Here is a 20,017-nt window from a genome sequence, read left to right as displayed (position 1 = left end):
GGACAATGGTGGTTTTGCTCTTTCATTCATTGACCTGTTTCTTAGAGTTTTCAGTTGGGAAAGATGCTTTTCTTCTGTTGCTCTTTTGCCAGTTTTACCTTCTTGGGTTTTTTACTTCATGTTGTATAAACCTGGGACTGTTCTGTTCAATTTTCAGGAATACCTTGATAGTGGCTGGAATTTAAACAACATGCCTGTGATGGAGCAGTCTGTTCTTGCTCACATCACTGCAGACATATGTGGGATGAAACTACCCTGGCTATACGTAGGAATGTGCTTTTCTTCATTTTGTTGGCATATAGAAGACCACTGGAGCTATTCTATTAACTATCTGCATTGGTGAGTTTGAGGGAGAAACTCAGCCTGAGAAGCAATCACTTTTTCATTCCCCCTTTCCCTTTTTAATTAGTGGACTAAAACCAGATTCATAGAGTTCAGGCCAGAGTAACTCCTGCAATCCTGTAGCAGCAGGGTTAATTTGACGCAGTGCGATTCCTGCATTGATTTGCTTTTGGACAAAAGGTCATGTTTTGGAAAGAGACATCCATTCCCAGTTTTAAAAAAAAATCCATGAGAGATGCAGTAAGTGCTCCATCAAATGTTTTATTATGCTCGATGTAAAACTAAAAACCGTGCAAGTTTTTTTAAAAAAATCATCTCGCTTCAACTAACAATCTTAGGATCCTGCATATTTTTTTGTCTGTCAGATAGATCATTCTATCATAAATCCTTTCATCATGCGAACACTTGTCAACTGTAATCAGGACAGATCTTTGCCATCCCTTTGATTTTCTAAACATATTGAACTACTTAAACTTCTCACCTTACAGCAGCTTTTCTAGAGTTTGAATTATTCTTGTCACTTTCCCTGAAGCCTGTCAAGCTCTTTCCCTTTCCTTGTTCGCATAAATATTCCAGCAAAACGGTAAAACCGCATCCCAGCTACTGTTCAGTAGGTTATCTTTTTCATCGGTTATTCAGTTGCAGCTCCTTGCAATAGCTGCTGCTGTAGCACAGTCCAAGTAGTCAGTACCTTAATTTGGTTGCTTTCTTAATATTTGACATTATTAAAACAAATTTTTAAGTGAATGTTTGGTCAGGATTACATTGTAAACATTATCATCTTTGTCATTTGTTGCTTTTTTTTGTGTGTCTGGGTCTTCAGTCATGCTGAAAACTGGGAAGGAGAGGAGTCTTTTTGTTTGCAGTAGAAACTCCAGCTCTTCTAGGATAGCTTCCCTCACTATTGTTAGAATGGCATTATATCCTCCATAATTTGTCCCAAATTGCGTTAGTGTTTGCAGTCAAGGCCAGGAAGTTGTGGGAGTGCATATATGTATGCGTGCACACACGTGTACATACATTCACAGACCCACGTGAAAGTTGCACCACCTGCTTTTGATTTAGTTCTCCTTCAGCATGAAAGTCCTTAAAATCTTGTCTTTTCGTTTGCAGATATTCCTCTGTATTTCCCTTCCCTTGGGTTTAAGTCTGGGTTTTTTAGCCTGTTTGAGAGCAGTGTGTATTTGAGGTTAACACTGTCCTTGGCCAGACGAGTCAATCTTAATGACCTGCCACTGAAGAGACAACGCTCCAAACTCTGAAGAGACTTCAGAAGGCAGGACTTGTTCTTGTGGAATACTAGGGGTGGCATGTCCCTCTTCAGTGTTCCCTTGTGCCCTGTAGGAGCTTGTATCCTGGTACAGGATTTTAAGTATTTAGTCTCAAGTGAACAGCAGCAGACCTTTCCTAGGGTTGAAGGCAGTAGTTCTCCTGCATGACCTTAAATATTGTGCTAGTTCTTGAAATGCTAAAAGGAAAAAAAAGCAAATCTTTGCTTCTAAAGATGCTTGCAAATAAGATGTCAGTCCTGGTCAGAGGAAGAATTGCCATCGTTGATGCTGGTATTTCTAAAGGCAGGAACATGGAGCTGTCAGGCAGCGGTGCAGAAAGAACTGTCACCTCCATCCATTCTGCAGCTTACTGCCTTCAGAAGGTTGACACCTTAAGAGATCAAGTAGAATTTTAGCTTTCTCTCTGATCTGTTCTCCTCAAGTCCAGAGACCCCTGGTACTAGTATCCCCATGCAAGTTTAGCCTAGTTCATAACTGCTGTCATCCATTCCTTGGCACTGACACGTGTCAAGGAGCAGAATTCTTGACTAATCCAGTATTGGGTCAGGACGCGGGACAGTTTTCAGTTGTCTCTGTGGCAGGTCTTCATGAATTCATATATTTGTTCCAAGATGATGACAAGATCCAAGGCTGCATAGTCATTTAGTGCTGCATAGTGACAACTCTACTTGTGCTTCTCCTCGTGATACCAATGTAATTGCCCTTCCACAGTCCCTCCTGCTACCTGTCCTCTTCAGCATGGCAGAGGCTGTTTGAGTACAGGAATGAGCTCCTAGGTATGAGGGATGTTCTTCTGGATTCATGCTCCACTCTTTTCTTCTGGAATCCTCCTAACTGCTTCATGATTTATGGAAAAAAAAAAAAAAAAAAGAACACTGTTGGGCCAGCTTTAGTCTGCCAGCTCCTCAGGAGTCTTGGGAAAAGGTGATTTGTCTGTTACCTTCGTTTCTAAATACCTTTGTTGTTTACAAGGGGTTGGAACACATTTTCATCTTGGTGCTGCAGTGAGCCAGCGTCATTGTAAACCCCAAACAGTATCTGCTGGAACACATCTGCATAACCTTAATTTTCTCAACTGGCTTGCATTGAGTTAAGCTGTTACTAAAAGTTCTTTGTTCCTATTCTAGATACAGACTTTTTTTTTTTCTTGATGTCTTTTGCATAATTTAGAAGTTTAATTCCTACTTACTATATGTTGCTTTTTATGGCAATTGTGCACAAGGCAAAGAACTGATCCAAGAGGGAGTTTGTGTTCATGGTAAAAGACAAACAGCTTATGTTTTGAAGTTGTGCTGGAATCAGCAGAACTTCACTGAGGACTTCTTCAGTCTTTTTTTTTTTTTTCCCCAGATTATTTTAAGTATGTGCTCAGAAATGTAGGCAGTTAAAAACTTAGGTCTGGAGGAGGGACCTGTGTAAAGTGTGAAGATTCAGGAAGGTACATAATCTTTGCATTCGTTCCTGCCGGTATACCCTTCTTTTGACATGGTGTGTTTTAAAGCAGAAGGCTGAAAATGTAACTTAAAGATTGCTTATATTTAACTTTTTTTAATAATCTTGCAGGGGGGAGCCTAAAACGTGGTATGGAGCCCCAGGGTATGCAGCTGAACAGCTGGAGGATGTAATGAAGAAGCTTGCTCCAGAGCTATTTGAATCTCAGCCAGATCTCTTGCACCAACTTGTCACCATAATGAACCCGAATACTTTGATGGCCCACGGAGTGCCTGTATGTTGTTGGACTCCTGTGCTACTCCCCCAAACCCAACCCTCTTTCATTTACACTTCAAAGCTGATGATTGAAGCCACTTTTATTACAGGGATGGTGTGGTAGTTTCCATGTGGGTTGTATCTTCCTTGTCTAGTATAACGTGCCAGTGTGAACAGATGGGCAATGGAATCATTGCTTTTGGAATTGCTTGGCAAACTCTTCTCTGGAGATCCACCTCAGTATATTTCTATTTCTGTCTCTCAGCTGGAAAGTTTGGTCTTGACCTTTGGAAAAATGGCAGGAGCTCTTTGTATGTCTGTCTAATCAGACACAATTTTTTTTGGCATAGAGTTTCTTGCAAGCAGCCAAACCCCATTCTTCCTTTATTTTTCATTCACATCCTCTTAGTTTTCTTAGATTCTTAGGTATTTAAAAACATTTTTCATCAGTTTCCATTGTATTCCATACTAGATTATTCATGGGAATTATGTCCCTTTACAACTTCATTAGCTTTTGACTAGCTGACCTTGGGACTTAAAGGAAAATCTGGAAAAGGTGGCAAAATTTGTGGTGTCTACTATATTGTGAGAGACTCCAAAATTGAAAGATGCAGGAAGACCTGCCTGCTTTTGTGCTGATTGTGTAACACCAAAAGTATTAGATTTACAGCAGTATGAACTTTTGAGTAGGTTCCAAATTTCTCTTCCCCTTGAGCTGCAGACTGAGGAGAGCCTCATCTGTGCTTTGCCTGCATAACTGCGCAGAGGTAGCCGAGTGCGAAAGGCACAGACGGCCAGGAGACAACGGCTGAGAGTGTGGGAATGGCTGGATGGAACCCTTTGGTTTCTAGGGTTTTATATGACAAGTTACCAAATGCTTGTTGTAATTCTTGGGCTTATGTTTTAAAACTATCCAAGTCGTCATAGCAGTTATTAGGAATTGGAAATCCATATTCTCTTCACAGCCTTTGGTTCTGCTTAGGTTCAACATAATGCTTGTCTTTCTGTTCTCCTAGGTGTATCGAACTAATCAGTGTGCTGGAGAGTTTGTGATCACCTTTCCAAGAGCTTATCACAGTGGCTTCAATCAGGGTTTCAATTTTGCTGAAGCTGTGAACTTCTGCACAGTTGACTGGGTATGTTCCAAAACAGTTCTTCATTACGTACGCGATTCCAAAGTGGTTCCGAGCTGATGTACAGCTCTAACTTACTGCTGATGCACAAATCTAGACCACAGAGCAGAAGGAGCCCGTTACTGGAAGCAGAACGTTTTGCTGAAGGTATTTCTTTCATGTAGTGAACTGTGGGCTTTCTCTGGTTCCTAAGGTTCTATTTGAAATAAAACATTAGGACTGATGGATCGTTGACAGCAAGAGGCGGGGAAGGTCCTATGCCTGCCCAGAATATGAGAAGCACCAGTGCTGCTAGAACCTGCTCCTCTTCGTGTTCCCCAATTCCATTCAAAATGTCAAGAGCCGGAATGAAATTTTTCTGTTTGTTGCACTGGGAATTCTCCAGGAGGTGCTTTCTACAGCTGAAAAACAAAGCTGACTTGGACTTCTTTTCTACTTTGCCTTCTGTGATGAAATTGCATGATACATGAAGAACAATTAAAGACTTTGATAGTCCTCTAGCAGGGAAAAATAATAAGAATTGTATCTGATGTGAGTAGATCCTCTTGGATAGCAGAGGTGCTGTAGGTTTGTAGGGAAGAATACCTTAATGAGAAGGGAACAGAAAGTTTTAATGTTCAGAAGGTTTATGGACCAGTACTTTACTCCCAGTAAGCTTTGCTCAGCTCATTGAAACAACAGATAGGCACACATTACAATTATTAGGTCATAGTAATTTATTAAGATTTTTGTCTTTTTTTAAATAAAAACCAATGGAGGATGGTTGCTTCGAAGTTACAAGTAATCATTTCTCCTTCCGAGCAGATTTCTCAGACACATGGTGTTGCTTGATCTCAGAAAGATCCTTTGAAGCTACTGATATTTCAAATTACTGCTCTTCTGATTTTTTTCTTTTTTTTCCCCACAAACGGGTCTTAGCTATTTGTAAATGTAGCCCATCTAAAAATTTTGCTAGATTTAAAAAACATCGCTTAGAAGCAGGAGATGACTAAAACTGGAAGAAAGCTTTCTGCATTGTGACTTTGTTCGTGTGTCAGTTGGTTTGGGTTTGTTTTCCCTCTTGTCCTTCCACAAATTTCTTACCAGACTCCAACGTGTAACCTCGCTGTAACCGAAGCACCGCTACGTGCCTGGCCAGTGACAACCTTAGAATAAAGCTATGAGTAACCTGCCTGGCTCAGAATGAATTGTTTACTCTGCCTGGGGTGCGTTAGGGGCTTTAATGGTTCGTGGAGTTGGCAATTTCTCAAGCTACAGCACGGTCCATGTCCTACATGAAACAGCCATATTGTATGAGGAGAGGGTGCAGCCCTGCAGCCTGCTTTTGGAGGAACATCCCTCCAGGGGCAGGGCAGGTGTGTGCGCTCTTCCCTTCACGCTTCCCCAGGCTTGGGTCTTCCTGAGCCTACTGGGGGTTAGTGATGTAGTTACCCTTAGTTGTGGTCTCTTCCAGATAGCGCATTGCCCTCGGGAACAGAACTAAACAACTTGGATCCATGGCGTCCGTTATAAAAGAGCTATAAACAGTCCTGCTTTACAACAACTTAGGGTCTTGTTTTCTCTAGTTTTACATTCGGAATTATGAATATTGTTGCTAGAAGGGCTTGTCTTGGCCTTTCATGTGGATAGTTTTTGGTTAGTATCATAAAATGTTAGTATCTTAATGTAATTTTCAAACTGAACTCTTCATTTGTTTAACATGTTTCAATGCAGCTGCCATTGGGTCGCCAATGTGTGGAACATTACCGTCTGCTGAACCGCTACTGTGTGTTCTCTCACGATGAGATGATCTGTAAAATGGCTTCCAAAGCAGATGTTCTTGATGTTGTGGTGGCATCTACAGTTCAGAAGGACATGGCTATTATGATTGAAGATGAGAAGAGGTTGCGTGAAAAGGTCGATAAACTGGTGAGTTGTGGGAAATAATGTTACAATGAGGGAAAGAACAGTTGAAACTGGTGTGAAAACAACATTGGGGCTTGTACTGTGGTGTTAATGGCTTAGAGCTCCGTAGTTAATACCTTCCTGAGTAGCGTTGTTGATTGCAGAGGATCACTTGGGTAAACAATTGTTATTGTGCATGTTGTTTTAACATCTGCCTTTTAATATTGTTCAGAATGTCTCTTTTAAAGTAGCATTTGTTCTTTCTGTAGTTTACTCAGAATAGCTGATTTTTCATTTAGCAAGATTTCTGTCCACCTGGTTTTAATATCCTATTTCTAAACTGCATTATTATTTTTGATAAATTTAGCTTCTGATGCTTGAGCTTGGAATAATCAGCTCTTCGTTAGATTTTCAAGTGATGTAAGACACTCTTTTGCAGGGAGTGACTGATTCAGAGCGAGTGACTTTTGAGCTGTTTCCCGATGACGAGCGACAATGTTTGAAGTGTAAAACCACCTGCTTCATGTCTGCTGTGTATTGTCCCTGTAAACCTGGATTATTGGTGTGCTTGTACCACGTCGAGGATCTCTGTTCCTGTCCCACCTACAAATATAAACTGGGGTAAGCTTTAGATAGCAAGCAACACTGTGTTCTGGAGATGTTTATTGTATGTGTAGATAGTGCGGGTTGATGATCTGGTGCCTCCTCCGTTTTGTCAACAGCGCTGGTCTCGGTATTCTGTTTCTCTCAGTCCTCTGCAAATGTAGTGCCCCCAAAACAAAGTGCCTTTTTTGTGCTCGTATACAGAGACTCTTTCTTCTCAGCATTCAGCTCTTCTTGCTCTATAATGGCAAAAATTGCAGGATAAGTTAGTTTAAAAAAGCAAACAAGGTCATCATCCCTTACATCCAGTCCTTGCCGAGTAACATTTTTTGGCTTTTGTTAGCTTTCCTTCCTGTTGTCGTCTTTCCTTTCCTGTTGTTTGTTACATCTTTGTCCTACGTGATTGTGGCTTGTCCTAAGATGATTTCACAGTTGCTTCAATTGTAATGTTGAATTTTTTTTTGAAGCAATTGCAATGTTGAAATTGTCTTAGGAGGAGCACGGTGTGGCTGTAGGTCTTAATCACATAACCCTGGTGCACCTTGGACCATTTCTGTGTCGTATGGACCAACACATCCTGATGCCCCTCCCTTCCACCCTCCTGCTCCCCACTAGTTTTTGCTGAAGAGTTTGAGTTCTGCGCTACTTGTAGGTACCGCTATACCCTGGAGGAGCTTTATCCAATGATGAACGCGCTGAAGATGCGTGCAGAATCGTACAACGAGTGGGCTTCCAACGTTAACGAAGCTCTGGAGGCAAAAATTAACAACAAAAAAAGTAAGTATCTAACCTTTTGTCTGCAACACATAATTTTAAATAGCTAATTTTTCAGTTTTTATTTTCTGAACCTTAGCAACTTTTGTTTTATGTGACAATCAAAAGAAATCATATGTAATTTCATGTTTTAAAGTAAATATTTTAGCTGTTATAGTCCAAGAAATTATGCCTGTCTCTGTGTGAGAAGATTATAAATCACTTTGATACAAAATATAACTGAAGTTAAAATAGAAACATATTTAATGTGTTGTGTTATTCAGCCTTACCACTTAAAATCCATCACAAAGGGGGACTTTTGTAAACATGGTATCTTTTCCAAAAGGTCTCCTCAGTTTTAAGGCTTTGATAGAAGAATCAGAAATGAAAAAGTTTCCAGACAATGATCTACTGCGACACCTCAGACTGGTTACACAGGATGCAGACAAATGCTCCTCGGTTGCACAGCAGCTTCTTAATGGCAAAAGACAAACCAGGTAAATGTTACTGTATGTGTTTGCACCAAAACTGAGTCACTGAGGAGAGGTGCCAGTGGGCAGTGATAGATGCCAATGTTCTGTAAGACTCAAAAATGAAAGCAATCTTCCTGTCTTCTCAAGAGAGCCATCTTTTACAGGGAGATTCACCTTTACTGCATGTAATAAGTTAAACGTCCCGAGCTTTCAGTCTCTTCTTCCTCTGTGTTTGACAGTTGGGCAGTAAGTTCATTCTGATGTTCCCCGAAAGGACAGATTGGTGTGGTATTTCCAGACAAAGCAACACCCAACAAGGTCCGGTCCACTTGTCTTCGTGCCTTGGGAACTGAAAATCTGTCTGTGGTGCATATGTCAGTATATTCATTACACTTTATGCCTTGTGGAAAAATAAAGTGTCTTAACTTCCTGAGCTGATGGCGATGGGAGTACTGTATGAGATTGAGAACTACTCGCTCTTTCTTTGGCAGCACTTAGGTTAAATCTTTTAGACAGGTTATTTGCTCGAGGAATTTGAAGACGGGGCAGTGTTTGGGTAATTTTCTTTGTGAACAGGATGTCTGGCTGCCTGGTCCTGCTAGCACTTTCCATGTCTGAAATGAGTTGAGAGGAGAGAGAAGATCCAGAAGGACAAGGCCATGTTTCATTGCATCGGTTGATGGACTGTACGATGTACTAGCCTTGCTCTTGGGGGTCACAAACCACCAGCTTCTGTCACTGATTCTCCACCCAGGCTTACGAGACTAGATACAGCCATTGTGGGATGAGATTTCTAAGAAAATCTTGGGTTTATATATGTGGAGAACAATATTGTTCAAGTACAACAATCTTAATAGCATGAAGTACTTCAGGAAAAACTGCTTCTCTCTTTTCCCATCTGGACAACTTTGACCTGTCTGTGCTGCTTTGAACAACGTGGTGTTTGTCAGAGGGGTTGCTCTTTGTGCTGGTGTAACTCCACGTGTGTGGCTTCCGCCTGTTCCTGCCTCAGCGGGTGTCCTGTAGCTTGTCACTGCCTGTGTTCTTGCCGTACTTCAACAGCCGACTTTGAAGAACTTTGGCAGCAAAATATTCAGCTACTATTTAGACATTATTTTTGTAGCTGTGGTTTCCCTTCCTGGTCATAGAACCGTAGAATCGTTTAGGTTGGGAGGGCCCGCTCAGATCGTCGAGTCCAACCGTTAACACAGTGCTGCCAAGTTACCACTGACCCATGTCCCTCAGCACCACGTCTGCCCGGCTTTTAAACACCTCCAGGGATGGTGACTCCACCACTTCCCTGGGCAGCCTGTTCCAATGGTTGACAACCCTTTTGGTGAAGAAATTTTTTCCCAATATCCATCCTAAAGCTCCCCTGGAACAACTTGAGGCCGTTTCCTCTTGTCCCATCGCCTTTTCCTTGGGAGAAGAGACCGACCGCCCCTGGCTACACCCTCCTTTCAGGGAGTTGTAGAGAGTGAGAAGGTCTCCCCTCAGCCTCCTTTTCTCCAGGCTGAACACCCCCAGTTCATCCTTGTGTAAGTCTTTGTAGCACAAGGACTTGATAAAACTCCCTTTTGCTGTCCTGCAAACACAAGAGGATGAAGGCTCTGTCACAGCAATGTAAAAATACCACAACAAGGGAATGGAAAATTCAGCACTCCAGCAGACCCGAGTTCTGCCAGATAGGGGATTTCCAACCCGGAGATTCATGTCCTTTTTATCAAAGGATTCTCATCCACTCCTGAGCTCTTCTTTCATTTTGTGTTGAGCCATCTCTTCTTGTTCTGGCGTTCCCAGTCCGTGAGTTCTCCCATCCCTGGTGTTTGCTCGGGGCTCCCAATGATGGATGCGTTCCAGCTGCTCTGTGCCACGCTCTGCCCAGAGTCCTCCCTGCTCTTCACGTGTCCCTGACCCCGCTTGGCCTGGAACAAGCAGGGAGCAGCTTTTGTCTTCATCTCCTTGCCTGGCTCTGTTCTTCTGTCGCCGTGATCGCGTGTCGGCCTTTCTCCCAGCTGTACCCGCCAGCTCCTTCAGCATTACAGGCTGGTGAATAACCCACCACAGGATCAAGGCGCTGCTTGGACCGCGTTTCTCATTTGCTCTGAAAGTGTTTTTAGCCCTTCTCTCACCATTTCTCCTTTGATCTTTTTTTTTGGGGTATATTTCTGAGAAAAGTCCAGTTGTATGTCTTTGTAATTGAAGTTTTAAAAACCCATGTTATCTGATGGATGTGGTTTTTTTCTTAATGGATTGGAGGGGGAGAGCGCTCGTAGCCTATGTAGGAAGATACAACGAAGAGAATAATTTACTTAAAATCTTAATACGTGTTATATCAAATACAGTTTAATCTCTGTGAAGTTCGCATATCTGCAAGACTCATCAGGCAGCCTTCATCACACCGACTGCCGCGTATTGGTTATGAAGGATTGTGGATTCTGCCCAAAGTTTGGTTCATGCTTTTGACAAACTTTCCTTTATGGACTGAGCATTTTGTTCTGATCCTCAATTTGGAAGAGTCAGGCACTGGACTTTACTCAGCTGGAAAGCTCACCCCTGCTAACGGTGGTAGTCAGGATGATACTCAGGATCTCCTCCTGTATAATATACACAGCAGTTCCTGGGGAGAAAAGACCAAGATAGATGTAAATACACTCTTAGAGTAAATGCTGTGGCTCTTGCTCACCACTTCTCTGCAGTACCTGGAGAAATGCAGTAATTCCCTAGTTCCTTTGGTTCCTACGGTGACGGGTGATTAAGCAGCACTAATGCTGCTGTTCAGAAGGTTGTTCTGTGAACAGCTGAGTCGGGCCAAAGGGAAGTGTCACCCTCGCTCTGCTCTGTCAGGGAAAGGGACCAGTGACAGTGAGTACAAAGGGATGTTCTCATTATCCATCCCCCTCCTTCCCCGGCGCTCGTGGCACCTTTGCTGCTGCTGAGAGTCTCCAGGAGTTTAGGGACCTTGTGCTTGGAGATCTTTATGAGTAATAACCCTAGATAGACATGGGCTTTTCTTCTGAAAATGTGTTGGGTTTGGTTTTTTTCTTTTTATTTTTTAGTGTCATGTAGTTTCTGATTATCAAAACCAACTTGTGACAGTCAGTTTTGCAGTTTAGATATATGTGTGTGTGTGTGTACATATGTATATGTACATAAATATTTATTTCTTTTAAAAACTTGTGCTTTTTCCTGGAAGTTACTGCAGAACTTCCACAAAAAATAGTAAAACGTTGTAGCCCATAAAGCAACCTGTGTTGTACCTGAGACTTGAATTAATTTTATTATGCAGTTTACTATGGGTTTTGGAACTCCCAATGCGATCTTGCATATCTTTTAAAGATACACCTATTTTTAACATAGAATGGTAAATTAATGCTTATTTTATAGTGTTCACATTCCAGTCATGCTGGCATATCCTGCTGGGATGTTGTTTTCCTCTTCTGTTGAAGTGACACATTGTGGATTAAATTGGAGCCAGCATTGTGAGAGATGTCTCTCCTTTTCTGTTGAGGGTTCTCAGACCTAGTTAATATTGGCTTGAGTTTAGAGAGGTTTTTAATGTTAGCCAATTTGTTAACACTTGTAAGCCACTCATTCGATACAAAGCTTTTAGATAAAAATGAAAATGATGATTTCAGCGTAAAGAGGATTTTTCAGAAGTGCCTACACGACCTGTAAATATAAAACCCATTCAAAATTGGGATTTGTTTTCTTTTGGTGTGGGCATGGGGAGAGCTTACTACAATAGCTATTGCAACATAACTGAATAGTTTATCCACAATTGCTTTGTGTTCTGGAAAAAAGCCTAATTTTACACCATAATAACCAGTGCTCTTCCAAGGCTGAGTAGTTGTTCAGAATGCTATTTAATATGAAAGAGTGTTTTCAACAATAGCTTATTCTGCTTATAGCTAACCAGAGTTTTCCCATCTCTATAAGCCCTGGGCTGCTTGGATGCTTTTGAATATTCCATTATTTGTGAGTAAAGTTTGACTTTCAAGAGATAATAAGCAGATTTTTGAGAAGTTTATATTTTATTTTATTTTTCAGTAACATCCAACAAAGTTGAGTTATGTGTAATTGCAGGTACCGCTCCGGAGGAGGGAAGTGTCAAAACCAGCTGACTGTGAACGAGCTCCGGCTGTTTGTGAGGCAGCTCTATGCTCTGCCCTGCGTCCTCAGCCAGACACCGTTACTGAAGGTACCTTGGGAAGCTCTAGGGGAAAGAATATGAGTGTTTGTCACAGTGATGTATTTGCACTGCATTACTCTGATATCTTAGTATTTGCTCCAAGAATAAACACCTTTACGCAGGCAGACCCACATAACTTGTGCACGTGTTGCTTAAGAATGGAGCTCTCTGACCTGCGGCTGTTCATGCTCAGTAGATTTTTATGCTACACATGGGAATCAAAACGTTACTGTTGTATGAAGTAGCGCAAAAGAAGCAGCAGGATGACCTGGGTAACTACAGATTAAAAGTTTGGGGTCAGTTAACTAGTCTTCTCTTAGGAGTGAAGCCAAGTGTTATCTCGGAGTATTCAGAACTCCGTAATGCTCTGAGTGACAGTTCTCCCATTCGTATCACTTTCCTTCTTTGCTAATCCAGAATCGGCTTTCTCATAGTCTTGTAATGAGATACCTCCTTGTGCCATCAACCCACCTTCCAGGAAACAACACGGAGAACCCTTGCCAAAGCTACTGAGATACTGGTTCTAGCAGAGTACCTGCTGCTGATGGTGACTCACATCACTTTGTCTCCCACGACCATCAGCTAGTGCTGATTATTTGATTTGGTTTCAGAATTTGCCAAAATATCGTATATCACACTGAGGAGTAGTCAGGAAACAAAAAAAAAAAAAAGGAACATAAATTCGGGGCAGCTGCAATTCCTGTCGTAAAGGAGAAGGGCTTTGCACATTTGTGACTTAGAACATGCGGCATCCAGCTCCTGAATTCTCTTAAGTGTCCACACAACACTGAGACCAGGCAGCGTCTGTAAATTTGGATCAGCATAGACTAGTTCAGCTCAGCTTTGGCTATTGCTTTTAAAGCCTTATCAGGTCTGGAATGTGTGAATCAGATTTTATATTTACAGTTACTTGTTTACAGCATTGTAACTCCAAAGTTATCTTACTATTTAAAAAGCAGAAGTTCAGAAATGCCAGACATGCAAACAGTTTCCCATCTGGCGTTCTTGAACAGGGAAGTACCAAACACATATGCTCAGGATATTCTTACGCATCATTCTTAACAATCCTAAATCATATGTAGTTATGCAAATTAGGCTGTTAATGTAAATGACCAACAGTTACTAGAGATTGGTTCACAATTTAATATATCTCTAAAAAGGTTTTATTTCCATTACGGGTGAGATTGCTGACCCTGACAAACCCCCTCATGGGCAAAATACCAAGATGTCATCTGCAAAGGAAAAACTTCCTGCTGGGGCAGCATTTCAGCCAGGACTAGGAGCACTGGCCAGGGTGGCTACAGACCGACTCCAGCCCTCGCAGTGACATTGCTCTGGCTTAACTGTCCCTTATCCTCTGTGAAGTGCAAACAAGGCACAGATGAACCTTTTGGGGCTAATTCGCTGTTGAGCATAGGGAGAGAGAGAAGGCGTTGCACTGCATGAAAGAGTAAAATGCCTGTGGTTTACTGGGACTGTGTGGTCCAATTCAAAACCTTACCAGTGCAGCAGCAATGAACCCCAGAAGCTCTGTGGCCTTCCCGCCATTCTTCAAAGCCTTAATCTTAACTGTGCTGTTCTTCAGCCGCCTTAATCCTTTCAGAACAAAGCCCAAAAGCAGCACTGATAGAATACTTAAAATTTCCCTTTAGATCCTTTCTGTTCTGATCTCTTTTTGACACCTGTCTCTTAGTTCAAAGGAGTTTGGAGGGGAATTGCCTTATTCTATGATCCTCAAGCTTGTGGACGCATTGTGTGTGAGGAGATGCTGATATATAGACCGTGTCTTGAAGTTGCACTATTTCAGTGTTCCAGATGTCATAATTTGTCGTGCACGTTGTGGGCATCCCAGTGTGGTGTTTGCCTGGAGGCTGGCACTTCAACGTAAGGGATTTGGCAGTGGTGTTGTTGCATTTGTACATTTCAGGATCTTCTTGATCGTGTGGAAGCTTTTCAACAGCAAAGCCAAAAACTCCTTTCTGAAGAAATGCCCAGTGCTGCAGAGCTTCAGGAGCTGTTGGATGTCAGCTTTGACTTCGACGTTGATCTGCCCCAACTGGCTGAACTGCGGATACGTCTGGAACAGGCGCGCTGGCTCGAGGATGTGCAACTGGCTTCCTCAGACCAAAACTCTCTTACTCTGGATGATATGAGACGTCTTATAGACTCAGGTGTTGGACTTGCTCCCTATCCGGCGGTTGAGAAAGCGATGGCGAAGCTGCAGGAGCTCCTCACAGTATCTGAACACTGGGATGACAAAGCCAGAAATCTGATAAAGGCCAGGTAGAAGCTAAATCTTAGTGTTGCATTTTGTAGTTCCATGAGCTGTTTAAGGTGGAAATAGTTGGCTTTTACTTCTGAAGGGGCTCCCTTTTGTTCTTCCAGTTCACCGCATGAAGGCAAAATTTGTGCCATCCAGAAGGGAAAGGGATGGAGAAAGGAGGATGAGTGACGGGGCGATTTTAAATGTCAGTGGTGGCTTGCAGTGTTTGTGGTGCTCCACTACCCTTGTGCAAGTTCTCCTTTGGCCACAAGGAAGGGTTTTAAGATACCTCTTCCTTCCTTTTCCACCTTCTTCCCTTCCCCAGTGTCAGACTGGAGGATGCATGTCCAGGTGGAGCTCAGATTTATACCACCAACTGGTAAAATTTTATGATGTGGACTGTTTCTAATATTGAAGAGATTTTTCCAGATCAGTTCATGCAGGGGAGAAGGAAATAAGCCAAATACATCCTTACTGAGAAGTTTTTTTACTCATTGCTTTGACCTTTTCCTTTATAAAGGAAAATGGAGGAGAGCACAGTCTACTTCAGTAACAATGCTGTTTTAAAATGATAACTTAATAGAGCACAAAACTGGAATAAGCTGGTTTAACCTCTGAAACGGAGATGCAGTCGTGTTTCTGATGTTTTAGAAAGGTACAATCAAATTGCGAAATACAGAAGAGCATTCTTCAGGATTTTTAACCTTCTAATGGTTACCTCTTGGTGCTGGTGCTGTTTTAGGGTTCAATGTGTGTTTGAGGATCCGAGGTTCTAGTGTTGAAAAGTTAATAAATGTTAAAACCTCCCTTAAGCCCAAATGTGTGAATATTTCTAGTAGGAGTCTCTAGCAGGCAAATACACGTCTCTAAAAGCACAGCTGCATTACCGAAGCCCTGGTTGTACAGTACACCTCTCTAGTGCTGGACATAACGTCAATATTTGGTGTAACCCTTTGGTTTTAATAAGCCAGATGAGTAGAAGAACCCCAACTGCGTTGCAGTGTTTTACATTTGGAGATGTTTTGTTTACGTAGACCGCGGCAGTCGCTGAGCAGTCTGGTAGCAGCCGTGAAAGAAATAGAGGAGATCCCAGCGTATCTCCCAAACGGTGTCGCGCTGAAGGACGCGGTGCAGAAGGCCAAGGACTGGCTGCAGGAGGTTGAAGCTCTGCAGGTACGTAACCTCCTGGGTGCTGGGAGTGACGGTAACCCCTGCCAGGAGCGCTGCGTGCGCTCGGTGCTTCAGCATCCCACTGAGCATCTGTAACATCAGTGCCTTAGACGGGGGACAGGCTCTGAGTGCTGCTACTTTTACTTCTGTTTCTGGACCTGATTTGTATTCTTTCACCTTTGCAATTAACTGACTGCAATAAAATCTATAAAGGAGCTATTAACAAAAATGTAAAGTTCAAAAGATACTCTATTACGGAACTTCACCTTAAGGGTGAGTGTGGCTCAGTCACTTAGTAACGATTCCTTGGTAATCATATTTTTGTGTGCCATTCTGCATCAAACTGTGACACATGGTATGGAGCAGGTGACAATCAAAGGTCTGCAGCAGGTGACAGTCAAATGTCTGCTTGCTGACTCCTGAAGAAACAAATCCCCTAAAATATTTAAAAGTCACCAATAGTATTTTTCACAGCCTTCATTTGCTTCACTAAATGAATAACTTTCCTCTAGCATCTTCTAAAAAGAAGTTTAAAAAATAGGAGATTTCCTGGTCCAGGAATATTCCTGATCAGACAAGTGTCCTGTCCTTGTATTTGCTCCAGTTTGGAATGCTCCTTTCTGAAGTATGAGCGTGCCCCGCATGCTGTACAGCAGGTAGTGTCTCACCAAGGCCTGAGGATACAAGGATAGGAATATTTACTGGTGATGGAATCACCTCTTCTGAGGCGCCACAGAATTCATTTGCTGTTCCCACATCTGTATCATCAGTGATATTTCAGACATCCCGTGATTGAGAGCTGTTCCCTCGTTGGTAACCATTAACCATGGCCAGTCTCAAGACTGTTTCTCCTGTTCCTGCGTGGTCAGCCTTTGATTTCATAGATAAAAATACTTTATAATTTTGTAGTAGTTCTGTCTGAATGTTGAGGTGGAAGTTACTTGATTTCCTCTACTTCCTTCCCTCTTTCCTTCATCCTTTTCCATTTTTAAGGCTCCTTCCAGCTTTGTGTGATTTCCATCTCCCTGTTCACACTCTGAAATAAGTCTTCAACTGAGCAAGAAGTTGATGACAGAGAATGAAAACCAGAGTCTGATAAAGAGAAAGGCCTCTACAGGTTTTCCCCTTGGCTTCTAGTTGGCTTCTTTATTCTTTTCTTTTTTTTTTTAACCTTTTGGGAAGTTTTATTTGTGGACACAGTTTCCTATCCTATATTTATTTTTATTTTTTTAGGATCTCTGCCTCTTTTATTGTTCAATGGCAACGTAACTCTCCCCTCTTCTCTCTTCCCACTCCCCCTTGTGTTGGCACGGTTGCTCCTGCAGCCAGACACTGGGCTAGTGAGTAGTCGTAGCCTGGGCCACCTCTTTGAAGAGTTCATGTTTTGAGTTCAAGGTGCTTTTATTAAAAGAATTAGTTGTCCTGAGCTTTAAAACTTTGAAGGAATGAAGTTCATGTAATACTAAGTTGTGCTTGAGGGCTGTCTTGAAAGGCCTTAAGTGAATTGTTCCTGGCATTCGCTAATTTCTTGGTTTGGATTCTGAAATTCTGCCTCCTGAATATGGAAAAATGTGTCTGTATGTGCCAAGAATTTTTCCTTCAGTTCTGCGAAGATTTTAGTAAATGTCCGTGGTTGCTTGGACTTGCAGGAAGTTCTTGGTGCCAGTGGTTGGAGTTTGCTGCTGGCCATGTTGCGGTTATTCCGGGTGAATACTGAATAGTTCTGGAGTCCCACATTGCTGCCTGTTTTAGAAATGACTTCTCGGTGCTGCTTTACTGCTGGACTTCTGGTACCTGGGCTGCCTTGGGCGCAGGCTGCTGAGGAGTGAGCAGAGCTCGCCTTCGGGCAGCACGCTGGCTGCTTGAGATGGCTCCTTGCTCTTGGTATGCCAGGGGCTGGGTTAGACTTGCCTTCCGGGTCTGTTTCAAAATTGTTTTGATTTTCTGCCATGAATGCAGATTGTTAAGATTGGGAGTCTGCTTATATTGTTGGCAGTGTCTTTTTTCTAACTGTCATTTGGTAAGTGTATTCTTCTTTTTTTCCCCCCAAGTGTTTTATTGGTTTTGTCTGTGCACGTAATGACTGGAGCGCGAGAAGCACAATTGTTGGAGTAACAGCTGTGGAACCGACTGTAGTGTCCAAGCAGTAAATTCTTTTTTACAAGCTCTACCTTCAGCTAATGTAAATGACTCGCTGTGATTCATGCAAATGGTGCGTCTCGTATACCTGAAGCATCTCTTAATGTATGATCTGGCAGGTGGGAGGACGTGTGCCTGTGCTGGACACGCTCGCGGAGCTCGTCACAAGGGGTCGGTCTATCCCAGTGCATCTGGACTATCTGCCCCGGCTGGAGGCCCTGGTGTCCGAAGTCCAGGCATGGAAGGAGTGTGCAGCCAACACCTTCCTGTGCGAGAACTCCCCTTATTCTCTTCTGGAGGTAAGAGATCTGGGCGCTGGAGAAGACCACCGTCCGTACCACAGCAAAAGCACACATGAAGGAGCAATAAACATTCAGTATATTTGCAGAATTGTTTTAGGATTATGTTACTTATTCTAGCATAATTTTTATTAGATTGACCTATAGTTTAATGATAATTTTAAACTTTTAAAATGCTTAAGTTTTAGCTAAGCTTTCTGTTCCTTTTAATCAGTGGCTAACAGTGCATGCTGTGCCACAGTCTGGCATTTTCAATATGAATATGGGAATATTGACATATTTGTGGCACTGGATTTACTACCACAGGTTCATCCCTGCCGGGTTTAGCTGCGATAAGGGTGAGGCTGTACCTGCTCTAGCTCCTGTGTGAGCACCTACAGCTGTGAGCAGCCCACGCTGCGCCCTCTCACCCCAGCCCTCCCCTCTCCGCGGGGCAGCCCCTGGAATCCTCTGCGGTTTTCCAGGGTTTGCAGCTTAAGTCGCGTGGAGCTCTTCAGCGTATCAGCTGTCCCTATGTACCGACAGCCTAAATGAAACGGGGTGTCTGTGGTCTGCCCATTTTATAAAATAGAATTTTTAACCTTCCAGGCCTCCCCGTTTCCTAGATAACTTCATCCTAGTCCCCCAAACCTTTGATGGAAAAAACTGCAGGAATCCCTCTTCTAACCAACCGTACGTGACTGTGTTAGGGCAGGACGAACGCATTAGGAACGTCACAGACAGTGCTGCTTTTCTGTCCGTCAGGTGTTATGTCCCCGCTGTGATATTGGAATGCTGAGTCTGAAGAGGAAGCAGAAGAAGCTGAAGGAGCCCGTGCCGAGTGGAAAGAAGAAAAGCACTAAACTGGAGACTCTGAGTGACTTGGAAAGAGCGCTCTCAGAGAGCAAAGATACTGCGTCTGCGGTATGTGATTTAGGGTTTTTTTCAAACTGGAGTGGCTTCTAAGTTCTTCGAATCTTTGTTTGCCTCATGCGGGAGTGTTATTGTCCTCTCCTTTCTGCTGCTGTGCCATTCTGCAGAAGGACTTCTAGGACTGTGCTTTTCTGTGCTTGCTTCAGACTTCCCAAAACTGCTTTTAGTGGGAAAAATGTGTGTTGTCTTTGTGCATGAAGTAGCCGTGCGGTTTCCCAGGCTATGCCCGTTGCCTAGCAAAGCTTAGGAAATCAAAAATTGAGACCTATTTTCCCTCACCACACCAAAATCTTATTAAAAGATAGGAAAGGGTTTTCCCAAGTCTGACCCTTTCAAAGAACGCAATAACCCAACACTATTTAGAATTAAAACAAACGCCATAAATAATTAAATAAAACCTCATGCATTATGAAGTCAATAAAACTCTAGCTCTGGATGGAGCAGACTTAGTTGCTGATGGTGAAGTGCTTCATCCCAAAAGACCTATTTCAGAGCCTCCACCGTGGTCAGATTAAAGCCATGATAGGTAAAATACCTGTTTCGTATATATTTTTAAATCCTCCTGTACACATTTATTTTTATATCCATAATAAAATGCATAGAATTTATTAGTTGCAGCTGCTACTAATAGCCTTTATGAAACTGAAATATATTGCTATCTTTAGTAGCAGATATGCTAAAGATTCCTTTAAAAAAAAAGGGATCACAAGCAGGTGTAGAAAAGGCAAACAGCACATTCAGGAGTACACCCGAATTTCAGTCGGTGCGTACAGGCCCAGGGCAGGTACAGTCACGCTGCCTGTTGGAGCCGTGTTCACAGAGAGGTACCTGCCAGCCAAATCTGCGCTTGTTTCA

General features: G+C 42.6%; 1 protein-coding gene across 3 annotated transcripts in view; it reads left to right on the top strand.

The window, feature by feature from the left end:
* Positions 1-20,017, top strand: part of KDM5B (lysine demethylase 5B) — a 58,215-nt gene that overhangs the window by 31,156 nt on the left and 7,042 nt on the right. For all 3 annotated transcript variants that reach the window (XM_074163515.1, XM_074163518.1, XM_074163517.1), the window contains 12 exons: positions 158-339; positions 3,198-3,360; positions 4,358-4,477; positions 6,188-6,382; positions 6,798-6,979; positions 7,614-7,738; positions 8,061-8,211; positions 12,274-12,388; positions 14,307-14,662; positions 15,677-15,815; positions 18,071-18,250; positions 18,995-19,153. In XM_074163515.1, coding sequence (XP_074019616.1) covers positions 158-339; positions 3,198-3,360; positions 4,358-4,477; positions 6,188-6,382; positions 6,798-6,979; positions 7,614-7,738; positions 8,061-8,211; positions 12,274-12,388; positions 14,307-14,662; positions 15,677-15,815; positions 18,071-18,250; positions 18,995-19,153 — 2,067 coding nt within the window. The remainder of the gene's footprint in view (positions 1-157; positions 340-3,197; positions 3,361-4,357; positions 4,478-6,187; positions 6,383-6,797; positions 6,980-7,613; positions 7,739-8,060; positions 8,212-12,273; positions 12,389-14,306; positions 14,663-15,676; positions 15,816-18,070; positions 18,251-18,994; positions 19,154-20,017) is intronic.

The sequence above is a fragment of the Numenius arquata genome, chromosome 24 (assembly GCF_964106895.1).
Source record: "Numenius arquata chromosome 24, bNumArq3.hap1.1, whole genome shotgun sequence".
NCBI classification, from domain to species: Eukaryota; Metazoa; Chordata; class Aves; order Charadriiformes; family Scolopacidae; genus Numenius; species Numenius arquata.
This window is presented reverse-complemented; position numbering and strand designations above follow the sequence as displayed.